At 37.0% G+C, this 22,961-nt stretch overlaps 1 protein-coding gene across 2 annotated transcripts in view; it reads right to left on the bottom strand.

Annotated features, from left to right (window-relative positions):
- Positions 1 to 128: 128 nt before the first annotated feature.
- The window catches only part of LOC122568584 (head-specific guanylate cyclase), a 47,904-nt gene continuing 25,071 nt past the window's right edge, over positions 129 to 22,961 (bottom strand). The window contains exons 2-11 of one of the 2 annotated variants that reach the window (XM_043728489.1): positions 19,338 to 19,411; positions 18,160 to 18,242; positions 4,399 to 4,744; positions 2,952 to 3,333; positions 2,410 to 2,589; positions 1,802 to 1,940; positions 1,519 to 1,685; positions 1,294 to 1,437; positions 477 to 631; positions 129 to 358 (exon numbers count right to left, since the gene is read on the bottom strand). In XM_043728489.1, coding sequence (XP_043584424.1) covers positions 160 to 358; positions 477 to 631; positions 1,294 to 1,437; positions 1,519 to 1,685; positions 1,802 to 1,940; positions 2,410 to 2,589; positions 2,952 to 3,333; positions 4,399 to 4,744; positions 18,160 to 18,242; positions 19,338 to 19,411 — 1,869 coding nt within the window. In that variant the 3' untranslated portion in view covers positions 129 to 159. Of the gene's footprint in view, positions 359 to 476; positions 632 to 1,293; positions 1,438 to 1,518; positions 1,686 to 1,801; positions 1,941 to 2,409; positions 2,590 to 2,951; positions 3,334 to 4,398; positions 4,745 to 7,476; positions 7,737 to 18,159; positions 18,243 to 19,337; positions 19,412 to 22,961 lie in introns of those variants that run through there. The other variant, XM_043728490.1, reaches the window with a different exon arrangement.

Raw genomic sequence — 22,961 nt, 5'->3', positions numbered from 1 at the left:
GCTGGTTAGAATCAGCGTTGTTACACGGTGCCAGTTTGTGAACTCATTAGAAACAGACGTTTACCGAGAAAGTGTTGTTAGTATGGACAGAGTAGCGTTGGTATAGCGACATTCATGAACGACGTATATTCGTTGGAATGGTTTTTATTATTTAAGTATCTACACGCTGCTCCCGAGCCCGTATTCCCTGATCGCGCTCTGAATATGTAAATCCAACGGGAAAGTAACGTCAACGTCCTTGTGTTTGTAGCCATTCAGGAAGTAAGACGTCCCTTCTATGTTAGCTGGAAATTCCTTTGGTAAGAATTCCTTTTGTCGTGGTTCCAGATCAAATCCTGATATAGGATATTTCAGTAAGCTGCCATAAACAAATCACAATGTAAATGACATGAGACTTACTGTAAGAATATAAATACGTAGTACACTGGTATATTATCGATTTGATATCGTTAATGTTATAAGTAGAAATTACTTACACATACGTCGTTGGACTAATGTGGATACGAAGAGGTTCACTTAAAGATTCAAACTTATTAGCTAAGGTAACATTGTGTCCGAAAAGACAGTACCTTGGCATCTTTTTTCCAACAACTCCTGCTAGTACCATTCCAGTGTGAATGCCAATACGCATCTAAAATATTATTTTCATCATGAATATTTCCCTTATTAAAAATTGAAGTAAAAATTGGAATTCTATCAATTAGAAGAAGACATTTGCAGTTTATAGTCTTCGAATTAAAAAATTTTAGGAAGCAATAATATATGTAACATTTATTTCGTGTTATTACCATTATATGAAAATATCGAAATATCATAAACATGATAAATGAATTTTAAAATTGTAAGAATACAATATTTAATTATACCGACGTAAATTACAAGGTAATAAATTATTAACTGTAGTGAATTATGGTTTGTATCGCATTAAATCTGGCGTAACCTACTTTGGAAGTTAATGCAGTAGCGCAGTCACCTTACTTATCATCCTTTCTGTCATCGCAAGCAAGGAATACTTTAAATGGGAAAAGTTTTAATGGCCTCATAAATAAGAATAGTAAACAATTAAATACCATATCCTTGAAATATGTGTATAACGTGGAATATTAGTCATTTCTACATGCGTATATAGTATCTGATTAGAATTTTAATATTGTCGGAGACACTTTTAATTGATATAAGATTTTAAAAAAATTAAAAGATATTAAAAAAATTTCCCAACTAAAATGTACCTATCTTAAATGGAATGCAAACCGAATAGTAAAATAAATTAAGGAGACGTAAGTATTTCCTCACCCTTATTGGTTTACCCTTGTGAGTTAAATGGTGAGAACATGCTTGTATCATTTTTAGAGCCATCCAAGCTATTTGTTGTGCATGAATGTGAGTGTTACGATGAAGGCCACATGCAACGCAGTAGGCATCTCCAATTGTTTCCACCTGAAATTTTGATTTTAACTTAATTAATATCTTCATAATAAGTTTTAGAAGATAATGCACTCATGTATGTAAAATTCGCACTTTATAAATATCTAACTGGCCACAAAATGAGTCAAACTGTTCATAAAGGTTTTGAAGCATATTGATAACCATCATTGGTGTCGCGGTAGAACAAATTTCTGTAAAACCAACAATGTCGCTGAAAAGCATCGTCACCTCAGGATAAGTTTTTGCCTCGATTGTCTCTCCTGAAAGAAAAATATGCAATTGGATTCAGATAAAATTACAATTCAGGATCAAATAAGAAACGAAAGTTAAAATACTAAGACTTTTCTATTGGTTTAACCGTAATTGAAATATTTACCCAACCATAAACGCTTCGCTATATCTGGAGGAAATATAAGATGAAGCAAGCTGACATTCTTTTCTCTTTCCGCAGACACAGCTAGGTTTGCTTCTTCTATAGAGCTTTTCAATTTGTCCATCCGTCTTCTCAAACCATCCTGCGTCAGAAAATTAATGTTTAATTAAAATTATTCTTCCGTATGATTATATAATTTAAAAAAAAAAGAGAATTTAAATAATGGATTTATAAAGAGAACAACTTTATCAGCACATGTTTGATTCCATCCACCGTTCTGGATAGTGTCGCCATCTAGAACGTAACGCTCTGTACGCTGTTGCCCTCTATCCTGAGGAATCAAAATCTTTTCAAACAAACACGTCCTTTAAAGATGAATTACGATCTGAACATCATTCTACCCAATTGAAAATCTTAGTGAATACTTCAGAAGATCTATTCATTGATGAAATTTTCCTCGACGAATAAAATTGCACGTTGAAATTCTCTTTTACATCGCTCATAACATAACGCATCGCTTAATGGAATGTATAATATTGTCGCTCATATGAATTCCATAAATATAAATGTAACGATACCGGAGAGAGGATAAAATGTGAATTTTATTATACCTGTGCCCTGGCCTGTTCCCCAACTAAGATAACGTCTCTCGTGGCGTCGTGTAATGGAATATCAGATATAAAAAGTCCTCGGCCAGTTAATCCTTCTAGACCGTTCAAGAATGGCGAACTCACAAATAGAATGGAATCCGATTCAGGACAATGGACCATCTGACCTTTCATCTCCAGACCCTGGAATGATTGAAATCCTATTAGTAGTAAAATTTTTGTAACTCGATTCGATACGGATAATATATTCGATGCTTCAGCATTTTACATAAAGATCTTAAAAATACGTATAACGTAATACAATCTTCGATCGAATTAAATTTGCGTCGATCTTCATAAAGGCTAATTTAGTTTCATCTCGTATTATTCCTTCAAATTTTCAGCAACCGTGACAAAATTTAATCAGAGATTAATCTCGATGCCTGTCACGGTAAAAGTTAAATCTTTGATTTCGTGCATCTATATGCAATTCGGCAAAGGTCTGATCGTTGTACGTGTAATAATTTTATCGATTTGCATAAGAATAACATTGTATGTTCAGATACCTCCGCGGGATATTTATCGACGCCCTGCGGTCTTTGTAGGGTGAGCACGAAAGGCGTATTCGCGCGCTTCAGTATCTCATGAAAGATCAAAGTAACTCCGCGTGGTCGTGTAAAAGCGAAGTACGTCGATATTTTTCTCCCTAATCGGTTAAGATGATGCCCGAAAATCCTCATAAATCCGACTCCAAGCTGCACCAGCTCTAATTGTCGATCAACCACAAAGTGCCATGGGAAGGCTTTGCAGAAGCTTGCTACCCCCATACGTAGGTCCGTGGCTTCGGTCGACAATGGACGGAACGGGGACGTGACCGTGTCGAGATTATCGTCTATCTCCGGATCGACCACCAAATGCTCGCTATAGCGCTCTGGAGTGATATGATACCTGCGAAGCAGTTCAGTGAACGTCATTACACTTGTACGATACAGTGCCTCGGGTTAGTGTACAAAGTTGAACCATGTTATAGGTTAGATGAAATTCTGAATTTCAGACTTTCAAATACTTCAATTTTCAAAAAGTATTCCAATTTCCAGATATTCAAATTTCCAAATTTCATAACTTTTAATATCAAATTTCATAGAGATACACAAAAGCAACTCCAATTTCTTATCTATTTATTAGATTGTTAATTACTTTTTGAATTCATTCCATCACACATTGTTCGAATCGATTTTCCTTCGAAGGTGCCTTAATCAAAACGGAGCTAATTCGAAGTAATTACGGAACTGGGCTCGAACTATTTGGACGGTGTTCCTTTCTCACAGGTAATTGGAAACAGATTTATTATTTAACGAATTCGTTTGCCATGACGAATGTGTAATGAAGTTCTTGAAATCGGCAGGCTGTCCGTATGTTCCCGGTTTAAATGTCTGCAAACATCGGCGATCAATATTTGACCACTTCATAGTGGCGCAATTTCTAGGACTCTTTCAGTATAGGTGTAAATCGAGCGATACGATGTCTACACGCACAGCGGCTACTGATCGAACGAGCAAATACTAAATATTGTTCTTTTGAATGTAACACAGAACTATCGTACATCGGTGCGTACTATTCGTTTCGAGTGTTCCGACGATCAATAAATCGCAAGTTGGCCGTTGGACGTACCAGATTTCAAATACATATTCTCAGCTTAAATCTATAACGGTACATGGAAGCAGGATAAAAAGCAGTTGAGGAGCCGCTTTCTGGATTAAATTCTGCCAACCCTCTTTCTGCGCGTGTGTGACTATGTTTTCGCCTCTGCGTACCAACTTTATAAAAATTTTGATATTCAAATATGCCGTTGTTACAGTTATTTCATTCGCTGGAGATTGTAACTAAGCGCAAAATGAACTATAAAAAAAATTCGTTCTGTAAACAAGCACGTACGAGATTTTTCATTATAGAGGGAATAAAAGCAAGAAACGAAATAAAAAGAATGTAAGTGCATTATCGAAAACTACTTACCTAAAAAATTTGGTGTTGTATGGATCGGGTAGAATATGTACATTGGCATCATCGTTATAAAATTGTCTGGCGATGCCCTTTAGGCTACCGACTAGTAGATACGCGACAGACGGGTGGTCAGTCGTAAAATGAAGCTCGATCGCTTCCGGCGTGGCAATGCATACGAACTCTGCCTCCGTCTCGGATCCGGACTGGTGTTGCACGACATCGTTCACGCCATCGAGGGTGGTCAGGAAAGCCGTCAGATCGTTCCCGAGGCAACGGAACGCTCTTTCAAGTAGACCCACGCAAGCAGTATAAATCAGCTCCTGGCCAAGCTGATCGAAAAATATGTTCACGTCCACGTCTGGAAAAGGTTCGCTGAATTAGCTTCGACCTTCGTCGCGTAGTCATCTAGACGCAGTTCTAATAGAATGGACCTTTCGCAACCGGGGGCCGAAGAGTAACGCGAACCGCTTGTTCAGACAACTCGAACGCTGACCTAGGTACTTTACGTTCGAACAAGTTTCGTGTATGTGGGTCAGGAGTGACCTACGGTATATACTTACCGTTAGATGTTCCTTCGATAGATGTTGAATCGAAGTAGGAGTAATTGGCATTTTTCGGAAGGTGAATCGATCGTTTTAATTGGTTCTCGAACTTTGGAAATCATGGATTTTATAGGATTCGAATAATATAAAAGTTCCAACATATAATATAAAAGTTCCAAGTACAACAAAAAAGTATTTGAAGCTACATTAGAAAGTGCATGATTGGAAAAAGCTCGGGGGTTTATTGTATCAGAAATTTAAATGTACCTACTGTCAAATGCGACAGAAAATTACACGAAATGTTTTACGGATAATTATTCGGTTTTTTGATTGCTTTTTTACACGGTTTTTTTTTGATTTTGTTCGAATATTTTTTTCAGCGTATCTGCGTGTAAAATGGCAGGTCGTTAATTACTGTTAGTGTTACTCGATAAATAAACACACATTCCCTTTTCAACGAAAAGTATTAATAAACCGCTGTTAATTATGTAAATTCACTTGTTTTACTTGCGTGTAGTGCAGTTAATTATGAATGAAACGACACCTCCTACGATATGACTTTTATCTTTTACGTGTCATTTATTCGAATGTGGTCTTCTAGCGCACAATGTTAGATTTAACTTCAAGAGATTCGGTAGAAAGTCTGGGATAACACGTTCGTTAAAAATCTCGTTGAACCACCAACTGTATTTGTAGAAACTTCCTCCATATAAATATTCGCCAGTAACAAAAACTGCATGCAGCAAACAATCAACTCTTGGTTTATCAATATCCTCGTTTATCACCAATCAAATACTTCAGCAATTACTTCTTTCGTGGAAACGAAAGTCTACACTCCATCGTTGGAACATTATTCAACTGAATTTACGATACTCAACAAGTTTCCCGAACATCGCTGTAATTCTTTTTCGAAAAGCCCATTTGTCTCTTCAAATTCTCTTCGATTTTCTCACATTTTCTCTCGCATCAGTTAACCTGATTTCATTAATTACTTAGCTATTTCTCGAGCGTTTCGAAGGAATGCGTAATGTCCCGTTCGCACGAGGACAGTGAGCTGACGTAATCTTATAGAAATTTCAACAAGCAGATCACGTTTTTTCTTCGCGACTTCTTATGCTGCGTATTTAGTATTGATCGTTTGAACATCCTGAAAGTCAGGATTTTTCAAAGTTTACAACATTGTCGTTTTACGTTTACGACGTTTCACGTTTATAATCGGTTAACCGCACCCGAGCGCATCGTTGTTTTTCAATTCCAAAGTCGTAGGAAATGTGCTTTATACGACATACCTATACGTTTTAAATACCAGTAGCTAGCAGAAGGTTTAATATCTTTCATGTCCGGCAAGTTCGATGTTTCCCGATGGATGGAGCAATTAAAAAAACAACAAGAAAATCGGAACAGAGAGGTTGGATCTCTCGTTCCGGGGAGATATTCGTCGCAGCAGACAGAATGCGACCGTAATTTCGCTGACGAGACGACCAGCGACGAATTACTCGAATCTGCCTGTCCCTGCGATAAAGACCAAGCAAAATGGAGGAAACAAATAAAAATTCCGATCGTTACACGCTGAGTGCATCTAATCTGATGATAATCGGACGATTTCGATTTGTAGAATCCATTATTGTAATTCTGATCTCTAGAATTTTCTGGCTTGACTGAATTTTTCAGAAGTTTTCAAGGGATTAAGAGAAAGAAGATTTTCAAGAAGATAGATTGATGTAAATTGGACAAAATTCCTGCGATTCATGCTACTATATATGCACTTGTTTTTCTCTGAGTAAATAATTACCAATATCAAATTTCTGAATCACTCCAGAAATGATGGTTCTTGCGTTAATTATAGGGGTGCTTAAGGGCTGCTTTTTGCATTTCAAGAGTACTGAACTTTGCCAATATCCACATTCAGCACAGATCTGTTTTTGCGTTTGGGTTTTATTATATCGACAAAGAGAATCGATCGATCGAATAGCTGAATTGCGAGATTCGAATGTTTTTTACCTCTAACAGTGACGAAGAAGAAACTCACTCAGCTGAATTATTATTAAAGTTTGTTTCAAATACGATGATATTGAAGTAACACGAAACAAATGCAACTCAACAACGCATATCAGAATGATCGAACCGAAGTCTCAAGTCTTTTTTCCAATTAAAACTATCTTCGAATTACAATGCCAGTATGAAATCTCGAGAATAGTTCGTTCCTTTCTCCACATACTCTGCAGAAAACTCTACTATCGCAGTTTCTATCTTCCATTGCGGCTCGATTGAAAAATGTAAGTTCCTAGAAGGAAATCAGCGGCGTGCAGACCAAGCGTTTCGAGGAGGTGGGAAAAATTTACGCGTCGACCTCGAGGTCGTGCGGTCGATAAACGACCGATAGAATCGAGTTCCCGTGATAAAGCGGCGGTTAGCTCCCTTGCAAATCCGGAAATCGAAGCGACCTGGCCCGGTTAGTTCTAATGGCCGCGCGTATTATTTCCCACCGAATGTCACTGGCAGCGCGCGATAATCAATAGCGGTCACCGACCGCCTATATAATACGTACGGCCAATCGTCTGGAACATCGCGTGATGCTTTTGTGACAGCCTGCCAAATCGCCCAGCTAAGCTTGACAAATCGATGGCTCCTTGGCAGTCTGAGTTCGCAGCCTGTCGTCGACTACAACGAAACTTCTATAAGAGGTAAACATGTTCAGGATACAGGAGCAAGGAACTAAGATCAACCTATTAGCTTGGTACATATGAATTAAGATACTCGGAGGAGTAAGTGGTATAAATGACGAAATATTGAACCTATTAGGAGGATCAAACAATATAGTTTATTATAATGTTACAAATATTTGAATTTCTTTAAATTTTATAGAATCGCGGAATCTAAGTGGACGAGAAATGGCAATGAGAAAAGTATTAAGCGAATCTTTGAACTGCTTCTAAACGTTAGACAATTAATATACGTGTATAATATTTTTATAAAACGTTATAATAATATCGTAAGGGATTGGAAATTTATAACAAAATTTTCTAGATAAATACAGATCTTTTGTGTTATTTCCTGCACTCATCATGTTTCTGGGAAAAAATGTACTTGTATCATTTCCCACAGAGTCCCTCAATTGCTTTCGAAACCTAACCTGAATCAACTCGACGTCGATTCTGATCCTTACCAGGCAATGTCATAAATGTCCCTCCTGTGGACATCGAATTTATGGTGTTATAAATCCGAATTTATACGACATATCTCTTTCCGAATTTTACGCAGGATAAAATACGATTCAATCACTTATTTAACAAGTTTTTCACCCGAAAGAATTCTTATTATATTCACATTAACTTTTATAAAAACATCTTTGATCAAATCTTATAGTTTCATATACATATACTTATTAACATAATTAATTCAACCATCACTTCATACTTCAATCCATTAATTTCAATAAAGGTAACATGACATTAATAATAGTTGGAAGGTAAACATAGAAAGGTCACATATACCATGCACTGGAACAAACTGTTTTCAATCATTTAATAATAAATAATATTGGATGGAACAACAGAGACATCACAATATATGCTTATGAAAATGTATATCGAATGATTCCACTTAATATGTCGTATATTTAATAGAAGAATTTACAAATTGTTTGTATTCTACTGACTTGGAAGAGAGTTGTTCGCTGAAGCTAGAGTTTCGCACAGGTATACCGAGTCGTTACGATGTTATCGATTGAATGCTGTTCAGTTAGATACTGCTTATATACCGCAATGTGACTTGAATTCTTATACTTCTTTTAAGGTTACGTATTTTAGAGAGAAAATATAAGCTACGGACAAAATCTGGTTTGCGAATTTTAGTTTGTGTTTTCGTTTTCTAGAAAATAACGGCTGATCTAGTTTAGGAAAGTAAAAGATGGCTTTTCTTGGAAACAGAACTAAAGTGTGTAGAGGAAAAATCAAGAATACCAGTTCCATGAAAAGTTTAGAAACTTCTTTTTGGTAGTGTGGTTCGTTATGCTTTAATACCAAACTCGTCTGAATCTTGAAAATTTAATTTAAGAATAGTTTTCTACTTCTCAGTGAATTTGTGACACTGGTGCGATATATGTAAATAGTGAATTACAAAGATTGCCTGCAAGTCAACGAAGATGTGGTTCTGAGGAAGCACATAGTCCAGAAAACGTTCGAAAAATTCTACCTTCTCGATATTTCCTCTATTTTCCTGTGTTACAATCTAGTGTCGTGGAACACGAAGGTTCGAGTAAAGGAACACGCAACATCGTGTAGGAGGAAATGCCCTAGTGCAGAGTCACCGAATAAATTCTCGAATCGATATTCTTGAACCTTACAGGAACTACCCTCAATTACGAAACTATCACAATAACTATGTCTTTGTCGTAAAAAATCTAAACAGTGATCCTTTATGCAGTGACATGCTCTTTCCCTTTTCAATTCATGAAAGGTCCCATGTGTTCCATTACAAAAGCAACGTTAAGGCAACAATACGGTCTAACGAAATATCACAGGCTTCTTCCCAGTTCGCTTTGAACCCGCGTTCGACATTGGCGCGCGGCGTAACAGTTCTCAACCGCGTTTATTCGTGACTCGATTTCGACGAAGCAAGGTGTACTCCCTTTGAGGGGATGTTGATATTCACGGCTGATTGAATACCAACCATTACATACGTTTGTGTACGCTTTTGCAGCGTCGAGCATTTTGGTGCATGTTTCGTATCGACGATTCGTGGACCATGATACGCGACAAGTTATAGAAAGCTAGCTGGAATTAGGTTATAGAAACAGATCTAGAATTTAGGCAAGAAACTCTCAAAAGATTCGTGCCTCCTTAAAAAGGTTGCATTTTACTTCGTCTACTCTCTTTCTTCCGCTAGCAAGCGGTGGTGTATCGATCGTGATTGTGTGCAGCGTTTCCACGCGAGTCAATAGGAGAAAAGGTCTAATACGGGATACGCCTTTTCAAGGCGAAGCGTCTCGAGCCACTCTCCAAGGCTCCATCACGATCGCACGAGAAATCCTTTTTGCGCTTGGCCAACTCCAAAGAACGATCTCGTGCTACTCTCCCTCTTGTTATCTTTTATTTTTTCTCTTTCCCTCGCTTATTCTCTCCTCATCCTTTGCTGTTTCTTTCGCTCTTGTTGCATTGTTATCGGTAACGTCAGAGGAACACGCTTCCACACCTAGAAGACAGACCGTACCGCGAGAAACCTGTTCTTTGGAAAACCATCGATGTTAATTTTACGGAGTAAAACCGAATGTCTCTGAAGTTTTCACGCGGTAATAATATCTAGCAATAATAATGCGTTTAAACAGGGAAATTATATTAGACTCGGTCGGAGATGAATCTTTCACGGGGTTGGTAAAAGGGTTTTCCATCCTAATTGCGAGGGCGCAAGCTGTGCCGTACACCGCAACGCGGTTACAAAGGGTCGAGCTATGTTATTGCATTATCGTAGAGCATGTCGCGCTAATGAGTAATAAATTCTTATCGTCTGAGCTTCCTCTCGCTGTACATATTGTACTCCATCTTCGATAAGCGGAATCTCAAACGCAATTCTTATTCTTTACTTCTCATCGCTTATTCTTTATTCTTTGCAATCTCATCCTCTAAGTATTCAGATGCTTTCATGTATATTGCTTGATCATAGCGAAAGGAATTATTGTAAAACGTTCAAATGTTGCGAAATGCACGCGAGTGTCACGCCATCGACGAACAGACTTTCTGATTTCGAAAGACCGCTGCCGGAAATCGTTGATAAAGTTCCGACAGAATAGTCGAATTTGAATACGTTGCTTTGCATATTGATTGTCCATGATGATTAATGAGACGTTCACGAAGCATGCTGTACTATAACTACAGTACTTGACAACCGAATGCAAATTAGGTTAACATGCCCTCGAAGATGAAGGATCGTGCCTGAACCACCTGACAACATATATTGCATCTCATCGAACATGCTAGTCGGAATTCTCGGTGCATCATTAAGATCCATCGATGGAGAACCATTATTCACGGACTGTTAGGATCTTCTTTTATCGAAGTGACTTTATTAAGTGGGAAAATTATTGTTTCACCGAGGTGGAATTATTCTTAAGAAATTAGCTTCTTAAAACAATTAATTTGTATTATCGGTTGTACCGATTTGCGATGAGAACTTCCACTAAACTAATTAATTATCCTGTTCCTTCAGAAAAATTCTCGTATCTAAAGACTTTTATATGTGGTATGGTAAGTTTCCAGCGAATACAAGCTTAGTAGCGATTTCACACAGAGAAAAACTTCACCAGTAAACGAGGTTTGTACAGAGAATTTTAGAATATGATAGACCTTTATCCGAATTTCATTAATTTCTTTTATCTGAATGTGAACTCCTATTATTTGACTTTCTGTTTTATGAATAATAGGCAATAGGGGAAATTATGCAATTCTACTGTATCGAGCCACAGGCTAAATATCTGCTATAAATAAGAGCATGTTGAACAGGTTGAATATGTTCCAAAAATATACATTATACATGTGTCTATCTACATTCATAGCTTTGAAATATCGAGGAATATTCCTTTAAATAGCACATTTTCAATGCAAAGGCATCGAAACGAGGCTTCTTCCATACACCTGCATGGTCGATACTTTCATTAAGCAAGACAAAAAGCAAGAATTGGGCCACTCCATTACAACCCTGATTTCCATTATGGATCCATGCAATAAGTTTACATATGAACGGCAAATTAGATCGTAGCAGCGCAACGGTTAACGATCCGTATACATACAGTTACACCTTTAAAAGTTCTGTGTGTGCAACTTATCATCATCAACAAATGTTTATCACGGTGAAGATAATTGCAGTAACTACTCTGTAAGTGTCTCAACAAGTGCCCGAACAACGTCGGCTTGTTTTTAAATTGGCTGTTCTACCCCCTAAATTAGCGCTTTCATAGATCATTGAATATTAATGACATACGCGCATATGATATGACGTACTGTCATGAAAAAAAAATTAACAGTCTTTTCATGCGTTTTACAAATATTTATAAATGCAATAAACTCATAAACTGTGTTTAGAAATGAACATATAATACAATTTGTTATTGCTTGTGATGAAGAGAATAATAAAGTTAATTGTTTGAACTGAAAGTAGTTATTTCACACCAAGTTTTGAAGAACAGAATAGCAACAATGTTTTAGTATGGACAGTGAATCTGCTTTTTACAAGGATTGAAACTTCATAGACATTCTAAATAATACGAAAAATTTGCTGTAGATGTCTACAAAGCATACATAAATTCGAAATCAGTGAACATCGTATAAGTGACACAAGTTTCAGTAAACGCGGCTACATGTCTAATCAATCCGATAACGTATTAAAATAATATCTGTTTTTCATGACATAACATACACGCAATTACTGAGAACATACGTTCATACAATGTAATACGACACAAACAACTGAATACCAAAATCCCGCACAAGAAAACAACATAAGTCAAATCCCTAGGATTCCCAGACCTTTCCAGATTCTCTGCGTCTGGATTTTCCTCCAATCTTCTGGGCTTTTCGATTTATGAGCGTCTAAATCTTCGAATTTTTGGTCTCCTTACTTTCTGGGCTCTTGGATTCTTGAATTTTTGGAACCTTGAACTCTTGAACTTTTGGATTCCTGAAGTCGTGATCTCTTGATCTTTCAGATCCTTGGGGTTTTGTACACTTTGAATTCTTGGATTCTTGTGTTTTTGAATTAATAATCTTACGGTTTTTGTGTTCCTCGATACGTGGACTTTTTGAATTCTTTAGAATTCCTAGGTTCGCAATAATAATTAAACCATCATTTCTGACAATCAAATTTTCAGACTCGGTTCTCTTAGAAACGAGCCGACATATGAAAAATTTTCTGTTGTACGATGGTTGGTTGTACTATGGTTTTCAACCCGCCCTGTATAATTTGTATGTGTATACTATATTATTAGCTTACATTTTTAATATCCTCTGTATCAAATTAATGTATCTAGTAACATCCTCGTTGGGCCCTATGTATTCAATAGCGTCTCTAACGGAACCCACGTTCCCAATATCGTCTCTGTTGAGTCCAGTGTGGTCCATATTGTCTTTATTGGATCACATATGTGTCAGGTCACTTCAGGGTAACCATATATGCGTCCCATTATGGGTTGGTTTAGATTTACCACGTGTTAGACGAATGACAATGTGCACTTTGACCAAAAATCTGTTATGTATAACCTATACTTCCTGGAAATTCGACCATATATGTATGCCTTAAATATATATACATGTACGTATTAAAGAATTCCATCCTTATACGGTAAATCTTTCCTACTTTTTATGCGACGTATAAATTTTATGTACATACATTTATTCAATAAATTTACCCATTTATCAAGATCCTTCTTTTACGTGTATATTCTATGGAATTATAGTATAACTCCTTATAGTATAACTCATCACGTTCTTCAGTCTAATAACATTCAGAAGTTTCAGAAGGGAACAGAAAACATGGTCGAATTTGATTTATTAAACGTACTCTCGTCTTTCGCTTTTGGTGTTTCGTTGATAAAATATTCAGTCAGACGCTCGTTCGTCCCACATCTCGTCCAAGGATACGCTAGTTTCAATCTCGACAAGGAATATCTTAGAGGCCAATGAAACTCGGTACTCCTCTTCGAAATGATATAGCAAAATCTATGTAAGAACCATCTACGATAAGAATTATCCACAATTAAAAAATTATGAACCGTTTGAAGGTGAGAGAGCCAACTAGAAAAACGACACGTTCAAGTATTTTCCATTAAGCGTACCGAGCTTGACTCCGTAAAATGTGATCCACGTCATAAGCACTATCGCCGGAAACATGATCGTAGTGGACACGAACGCAATTTTCTTGGACCATGCTCGTCAGGTTCATTATTGGTTCAGGTCAAGTATCAGGTTAATTAATCTTTCAGATTAGAGATTACATGCATATCGTACGGCGTTATTGCATCGACGTGAAAACTTCGCATATGGGATCGTTTGTTGCACGCTTTGCAACGGCGATCTTGTTAGAACTGTATCATCAAGATAACGTCATGAGCGTGACTGGCATAGTTACTCGGATATTCTGCTCGTATCACGAATTTGCATTTCTACGGGTAATTACGGGGCTAGGTAGCTACGATTCCAATTCGCATTGCAAGAAAATCAAGATTCGAGCCGTTTTCGACGACACGTGCGCATGTATTACATGTTTAAGACCGCGTGCATACGAGTGATACATGTCAGTGCCATTACATGCGCTATAACAGTGCCAACGCATGTTTCATCGCAGATATATTAATCGAGATCTTACACGTTAATCACGAATTTAAGACTTTCGCAATCCGGATATCGTAGAATGTTCAGTAATTAATGTTGTGTGTTTTATTGTCATGAATGTGCACACTTACATTGCCAGCCATAAATGAGCCTCGCAGAAACCATACTGATCAACTTTACTTTTTATCAGTTTCGCAATTTCATTATAATTAATAATAATAATACACGAATAATAATCAAATTTCGAAAAAGAAATTATTTTTTTCCATTGAATAAGAGTTTTGGTTGTAAAGCCATTAAACATTAAGAATTTTATTTCGATTTTCGTCTACAACATTGCAACCAGCTCAATCCAGGGACTGAGTGATGTGTCTGATAATTCGATATTATGTACAATAGGTAATGTTCAGTTATCAATTTTGCCCGGTTCTAGTTGTAGGAGTGTATTAAATAAAGACTATGAAATTTGCACACCGTTCGTGATAGTTTACCGACTTCGCAGTTAGGGAATAACGAATTAATTCGTCTGCGATTCAACTTTACCGCTCTGCAAACATGTGATATTTACGTACGTTCCTCGGGGATTGCGTTAAGAAGCGACTCCGATCACGCTATCCGTGCGGCTTGAACGTGATCGTGGATACTTTTTGAAAGAATAAAGTTCGAAGTAGGAGAAAATGCGAGTGGTTATCGAGGAAAGAACATTTAGATTTTAATTATAAGCGTGATTGAAAAATTGAAAATTACATCAAATTACAAATTACTGTTGCATCGAATTTATAACTTCGGGCGAATTTTTTAATTTATCTCCGAAATTTTACGCGCACAATTTCGTATACGTCATTTAATCATACACGATCCGTACGATTTATAATAAATCTAATTTTGTGATTTTTATCATAATCTACATTTGTTCACATTATTAGCGAAAAATTTCTGCCAATACATCTCTTCGCTATTTGCGTCATCATCTGTGGGATTATCGTTTTCAATATCGTTTCCTGTCTCTGTACGATATGCGTCACGTCGACGTTCGACAAAACCAGAAACCGCGTCGTGTTTAATTTTCACGGAGGAGAGACTGTATTTCAAAGTGACGCATCGATTCTCTGATGAAGACGCGCGAAAACGAGCGGATCGGATAAAAGGGGATTACAAATTGTGCCCCTGTTACCAAGATGGAACGCCTTTGAATATTTTATATCCGCCGGGCTACATATCGATTGGTTTTCGCGCCATTCCGTGGTCATTCAATTAAAAACTCGGTCAAGCCTGTATTAACGAGTGACGCGTTATCAACGGCCGTGTGAGAGAGGAAAACGGCCGAAGACGTTTAAAAGAGAATCGCGGGGAATAGAAAAGCTCAACGAAATTAGTCCCGGATTCTCTGTATGAATAGATACGACCGACGTTCTCCATTCATCGGGCTCCAATTTTTCTTTTTCTTCTTCTCTTCTATTTTCTCTTTCCTCTCCTCACTCACAATCCTTTTCATTTTTGTTCTTTTTATCTTTCTTCTTCCATTAAAAAGTCGCCACAGCGTCGAACGACGGCATTCGACCGAGTACCATCTCGAAAAAGAATTGTTCGACGTCCGGCGCCAAGTAAACTGCATAGAGCACGCAAATTGCCGTCCATTTATCGTAACCGTCAAAAAAATGAAAATGTCCCCATGGATGCGATCGTGAAACGCGTTTATAGAGGGCATCGATTTTATTTTACGACCCGTGCTCGTCTGCCCGTAATTCGACGCTGTAAAGTGTCTTCTTTGAAGAAATTCTCGCGAAATTGATATCCGTACCATCCGTACCGTCTTGTTTGCAACGTGGAATGACAACAAAGACACGGTTGCGTGGATTTCTTTTTCTCGATGTCTCAACACGTTCACGGAGCTAACAGAACAGCTTCGTTTCCTTGTCGAAGACAAGCAATAGCTAAGTTTTCGAGAGGAGATAAAAGGCAATACCTACGAATGTCTCGAAATGATATATTCGATGTGATGCTAAGGTTTTCTTAACGTTTTACGTTATTCGCTGGGCTACATATTTCAACTCTTAAACGTATCTTCCCTTCAATTTTATAACCAATTATGTTATAACTTTATTCTTTACTACGTTTCCATGACTTTGAAAAATATAACGAATATTGTATAATAAAAATTGTAGTATATTATTTTACGAAGAATTACAATGGATTGACTTACACCACTGTGATTCTGAAACCTATGTTGCTTAAGTATATTCATCTATTCGTGCAACCGATGCAACATGTAACCTAAGCTTTCGTCATGTAAAATACGAGCAACAGCACGAGCAATCCGTAAATGGACAGTGTCTTGCTACCTTCGTACGTGGTACACGAAACTCACGAAGTATGGCATAACTTTTCGTCTCTAGAGATTCGAGGGAAGACTTGTCGGGTACGGCTTCGGAAAACGGCTAAACGCCAATACTCATCAATACAATAATCATAGACTCGTTCTTAATCTGTCGCGCGATGGTGCCTCGTATGACTAGAAAGATAGAATGCAAGGTGCTTTCAAATTATAAGTTAAGTTACCAAAGAATAATAAAATAATAATAAAAATAGGGATGGAATGTTTTTTATGTAGCGAATACCTGTTAGATTTGCAAAGTTTTATACGACGAATAAAAATATTTGAACATCTTTCAAAAATACAGAATTTAAATCCCTATCGATGTACAAGCTATAACATTTTTTTGGAAATTTCAACGAATGGAGTATTGCATGTTACGATGACACGGTGTCTATGTTGTTTCGTTCTTACGAGATTTAATCGTAAAAATTTATACCAATTTATCGTTAATATTAATCGTAATATTCCTTTAAATGTCCATTTCATTGTTTTCAGTAATTACAGTAGTCATTACATTACGGTAATCACAAAATGCAGCGTACTGTAAAACAAAATTATAATGGATTTTAATATAATTCATATCGTTTCAATTAATATTACTACGATTTCTAGTTACGTCCAAAATGTTGCAAAATATGCTGCACAATTTACTACCTATCGATATTAGTCATTAATGAGGTCGAAATGTGAAAAGAATATTAAACAAGGTGCAATTATCGATCCGAAATTTTGCTAAAATACGGGATATATAAAATGCGAAATTCGAAAATAATCACAGGAATAAAAAGATTAATGGTCGCTTGTCAGATGCGTACAAATGCTCTAATTTTATGCATGTTTGTTAAGTAAAACGTATTCCTTTCATCATCCTCTCGCAAACAGAAACTTGAAATTTTGCAGAGATTCCATGGAACGGCTAACGTATGACGAATTGCTCGTTAACAAATGAGCACAATTCCGGAATTTGTAAAATTTCATTACTAAAAATGCAACATCATCGCGTTGACATAGCTAGAATTATAGTTATCATTAGACAGCTCTTTAGAATATTTTAGAAAGTAAACTAAGGACGACAAAAACGATATTTGGTACTGTTTTACGGGTACAGTAGAATCTCGATTATCCAAAGAATCGATCATTGAAATTTCGATTAGTGGAAAATTTGGATATGACCCTTTGTAAGATAGATTGGAAAACGAAAATGAGAAATGTGTAAATTCGTTCGAAGTAAATGATCTTCTCTGACATAAGAACAAAGTTGATCGTCTGAAAAATTCGAGTATTTGAATAGCATGTACCATGATTTTAATTCGGATAATCGAAGCTCTATCGTATTATTTTCCTTGTTGGTAAATTTAAAATTAAAAGAAAAAGTTGTAATAATGTATCATTACGTTTAAAGATAATTCTTTGAATTTCTGGTGTTCATTCCTCTGTACATTGAAGCAAATTGTTAAAGTAAACATGCACACCATTCTGAATACGCACACACACACACATACACATACACATCCTGTTAGCAATAACATCTTACCGCAGTGATAACTTAGCGTCTCGTAAATGTCCTCCAGTAAGTTATAGTTCTCCTCGGCGTCGACATTGCGGAACACCTTCTCGCTGAAATATCGAGCAAAACAGCTTGTGGTTAAGAGAGGCAGGAACTTCAATTAGAAACTCTCGCCGCGCATCTTTAACAACGGATTGATTCCGGAACGCGTTTCTTCGGTACTCGCTTTTCGAGAAACGCGATTCGTAACGTGAAAACGCGCACGTAAATAAAACAGTTACGAACATTGAGCGACGCGACGTACCATTCGGTTTCGATGAAATTCAGTTAGCACGGATCAGAGCGGTTCATAGAACGATATCTCTTATTTTTATTGGTGATCTCGTTAATCGAACGAGCGCGTAATTCACTGTGTCGATCGTCGAAATAAAGAATGGGGGAAAGCTCTCCATAGAAATATTTATTAGTATTCACATGGATTTGAAGTGGGATGAAATATAGTATAGCACGGATAGACTGCATGAAAACGGTTGATCAAAGTTTTTGAATGAGTTGTATATGTCGATATGTAAAAAAGTTATCCTTTTATCCTTTTCAACATCGAAAATAAAACGCAAATTAAAGAGGAAATATATTCTCGTGGAAAATTGCGTACAAATATTTAGCCGGGAACGCCGTATATAATTCGTGTATTTGATTTATTTCTGCATCGTCGAAAGCCTTCATAAGTTATTAAATTCCGCAGCTTGATACGTTAACGTATACCTGGAAGCGGTTCTTTTCGAAGAATTGTTTAATTAACTTAATTAGTGTCTATTATAAATTTCCATTTATAGGAATATTTAAAAGCTTTTGTGTTTGCGGTTCAATGATTCAATAATATTTGCGATTAGCCCGACGCGACGGTTTTGAATGAATTTGGAAATCGATGACAAATTCAGCTCATGACACGTATTGTACTTAGTGGAATATGGTTTTAACATTTATCGCGAATTTATTCCTGCGATGATGAATTCATGAAGTGAGAATTTCTAAATACATATCGATTCTCTCTTTCACGCTTCGTTTTGCTCGGCGACAGGAAAATTTCATTAAAAGCTTCGACCAACCTTTCTCATTTGTCCTCTATTTTAGGTGATATTTGCCGACGTAAGCTTGCTTCGAACGATCTTAGAGGGGATATATTTGCAAAATGAAATACTTACAGATACCTCGTGGTTGGATACGATTCCTCCTCTTTGCTTAAGAGAACTCTCAGAGCCACGGCAACCACCTCGTTCTGCAATAAAAGCGAAAGTAGAGATGTATAGCCGAGGAAGAAGATATCTTTCGTCGAATAAGACGTGTGCTGTGTACAGAATTTACGCACACATACTGACGATTCTGTTGGGAAATTGTCGGTGAGAATTATAGCGATTACAGAAATTGCAACACTTATCCTAGGATGCTTCGGAAACTTTTGTTCCCTTTCGAGTGTTTGCTCTCTTGGCTGACACTTTATGTATGATGTACAGTCTGGCGTTAGTAGATTTAATGGCTCGTATCAGGATAAAAAGTTACTTCTACTTTCAGCAAATTTTACGATATGCCCTTTGTGATTTACAACTGAGTTTCAAGTGCTTTGTACAGAATGTTATAACTTGTATGTTTTTCATAGCTGTCAAAGTAGATTTTATTTATACATTGAATATAAATTTGATGGGAACATCTTTTACATATAACGGTGGTGATTTTTACTGAAGATAAAAATTATTGGAAAAAGAGCTTTCAATGAAATATTTACCACGTGATGTTAGCGGTAAGAAGAAATATATCGGCGTAATGTAAAGGTAGGTTAGAAGCTTCTTATCTTTCAATTTCATATAAAATGTCAATATTTGAATTCAGAGACATATTAGAATACTTGCTGTACTTACTTGGTAAATACTATCTGAACCTACGCGTATTTTCTGCATACGTGTGAGTGTCATTGCGTACTCAGCTGTCTGACATTTAAACAGCGCGTACTGGAAATCGGATTGCCGAGATGTAATTATTTATATTTCGAAAAAGAATTTCAAGGGTCTTGAACTTTATTTCGTACGTAAAAATTGCTACGTTTGGAATAAAAGTATAAATTTTAGGTAGATCTAAATTAAATGTTACTTAAATATAAGTTAGTTAATTTTCAATCCTTTATCGAAACGCGTCGAATTAACGGTATCGAAACATCAAGCAGACCCTTTACTTTTATATCCAAGATGTCCTCAAATGTTCTAAAGATATCCAGCAAGCTTTACTCTCTGACAAAACCTTCAATTAACTTAATAAGCTTAACAACGTGTCGATTTCTCGTAACCAGTTTCAGTAACTTATATTTTTAGTAATTGGAAGAAACCAATATAGTCGTTGCAGTAAGAAGGTTTCGCGTGACGGATTTTTCGAGAACTTCGCATAAACCACATCTGTCACTGGGGACCATAAGAAACGCGACCATGCTTCTATCCTTCTAGTGAACCCATAAAACGATCTTACTGTCAGGAACGATTACGACTGAACGATTACTTTTTTCCCTACTTTCTTCACGACTTTTTTTTAACCTACACTATAACTTCCCGAAATATAAAGTTTTCTTTTACGATTCACGCGTAGGTTACGACGGAATTAATAATCACTTGAGATAATTTGATAGAGGTCGCTCGCGAACCGATCCAGCTTTTAATCGTAAATTATGATGAGCACTTTGCGCCAGAATTTATCGTTCCACTTGGTATTCCGCCACGGTTAACTATGCTCCGAAGGGAACGGGGGAAACAGAGAGGGAAGGAGCGAGAATTTCTACTCTCGAAGCAGTTATGTAGGGCATTACTTTGCCTACGCGACCTTCGTTGCCAGGGTTGAACGCAAAATCGCTCTCTGACCGGTTCTCGACGTTGAATCACATTGAATTACGATTTGCATTATTCCTCTTTGCCCACCGACAAGAATTCTGCCCCTAATTTGGATGTGGACGCGTGCCTCGACAACCCGTTACCTCGTAAACTAGCTTCTATTTACGATTAAGGTTACAGTCGAATGCTTTCTAACTTCCCTCGTTATTTACGATCCTATTTTGATCTTGTCAATCCCTTGATGGAAATATTATGTATAAATTATTTGGGACCAGATGTGGGATTGTCAAGTGGGAATGCAGTTTGTCAATAGAAAAAAATAGGTGGATAATATCCCTGTAATACTATTAAATATATTTGCTTTTTGCCGATTGATGATAAATCGCTCAGTGAATCGTTCATGTAATTGCTCTCGATTATGATGATAGTAGTAGCATAATGTTTGTTGGGAGGATAATTGTAGTAATATCAATGAGTTTCTTGCTACCGGAGGAACAGCTTCTGGACTAAGATAATAGCTAAGATGTCAGCCACTACTATATACTCTCATTAGGTTAAGAGTCTAGATTAAGTTTTTGCATGCGAGGATTCTGTAATGGAGTCAATCCCTCTGTTCGAGATTATATGGTTTCTACATCTTATGTTGTTACGTACTATTAGGACATTATATATATAAATTACCATGAGATTTTCTTAACGGTAATATTACAAAATTTTAGTCTTTTCAGTCTTTTCTTTAGCTTTCTTCTTTATTTTAAAAGTTTACGTACGTCAATGGAAAACTACACAAAGACGTTTCTACTGCTTCATAGATTTTTATGTACACCGGGAAAGTTTTTACATAGGATATAGCACACAGAATAAATTTCTAATCCGATAGCACTGGTTCGTAAATCCCATATGCCGGTTACTCGCAGTGGAAAGTACCGTAAGGTCTCGACATGTATAAATCACGGGCGACAAAAAAAAATGGCAAAGATCGTATGTCCGAAACAGTTTCGGCAGAAAATGAAATTTAACAGTTATTGCTGGTACTGGAATCCTTAATGATATTTATTATCGAAATATATCAAGCGAAGAATAGGGACAACTTCGAGAACAGTAGCGCTTAATTCTTCTGAAATTGGAACCGCTCACCGTTTTAAAATAGCGGTGTTGGCTAACGAGCGCTTTATGGCAAAGTTCCCAGAATTGCGAATGGAGAGATTTCAGTCAACAAGCTACAAGCTTCAGAAAGATGTATCATGTCGAAGAAAAGGCTGCAAGTGGCTACGTGCAAACGCGTTTGACATCTTGTAAAAGCAGATCGAACGTCTCTTTGTGCATCGACTTCGTCGAGATCTTACATGGAAATGCGAGTTTTTAGTCTGAAACGGTGACAGGGAGCAGGAGGCGAGTGGAAGAAACACTTGTCTCGATCGATAACATAATCTCCATTGTCGTCCGGAATCCGTTACTTCTGTTTGGCGTCAGTACGGCCGCGTTTGATGAAAAGTTTCTCGATTTAAAAGGTAGGACGCGGAAGCATTCGCCAATGTCGAGTTGATTAAATTTCTTTATCACTGACGGAACTCTTAAAAAGGAAAGTAAACATTTGAAGAAGTAGGCAAATGGACGAGAATTTTATTTCCTGCTACTTCGGTTTCAAAAAGCTCGACCAGCTAAGAGCGGTGTGCTCCAATCGAATTCCCAGTCAAACTTCTTCCTGATCAAACAATAGCTTCGGTCTCGCGACGCAGAATTTTTAGTCCGCTGAGAACTATGGAAAGATTCCGAGCGTATTTTCATCGAGTAATTGAAGGTATCGATCATTATATAGATTTTTATTTGGACTATCTATTCAAATTATTAGTAATGTACATATTACAATTAAATGCGTGGTTCGCCAGTATTTTCGTGAAGTTAAAATACCACTGTTTCTCATGCTAACAAGAAATCCTATGATGAGCATGACACCGA

Source organism: Bombus pyrosoma, linkage group LG6 (genome assembly GCF_014825855.1).
Source record: "Bombus pyrosoma isolate SC7728 linkage group LG6, ASM1482585v1, whole genome shotgun sequence".
Taxonomy (NCBI): domain Eukaryota; kingdom Metazoa; phylum Arthropoda; class Insecta; order Hymenoptera; family Apidae; genus Bombus; species Bombus pyrosoma.
The sequence above is the reverse complement of the archived record's forward strand: the minus strand, read 5'-3'. Positions and strand labels throughout refer to the sequence as shown.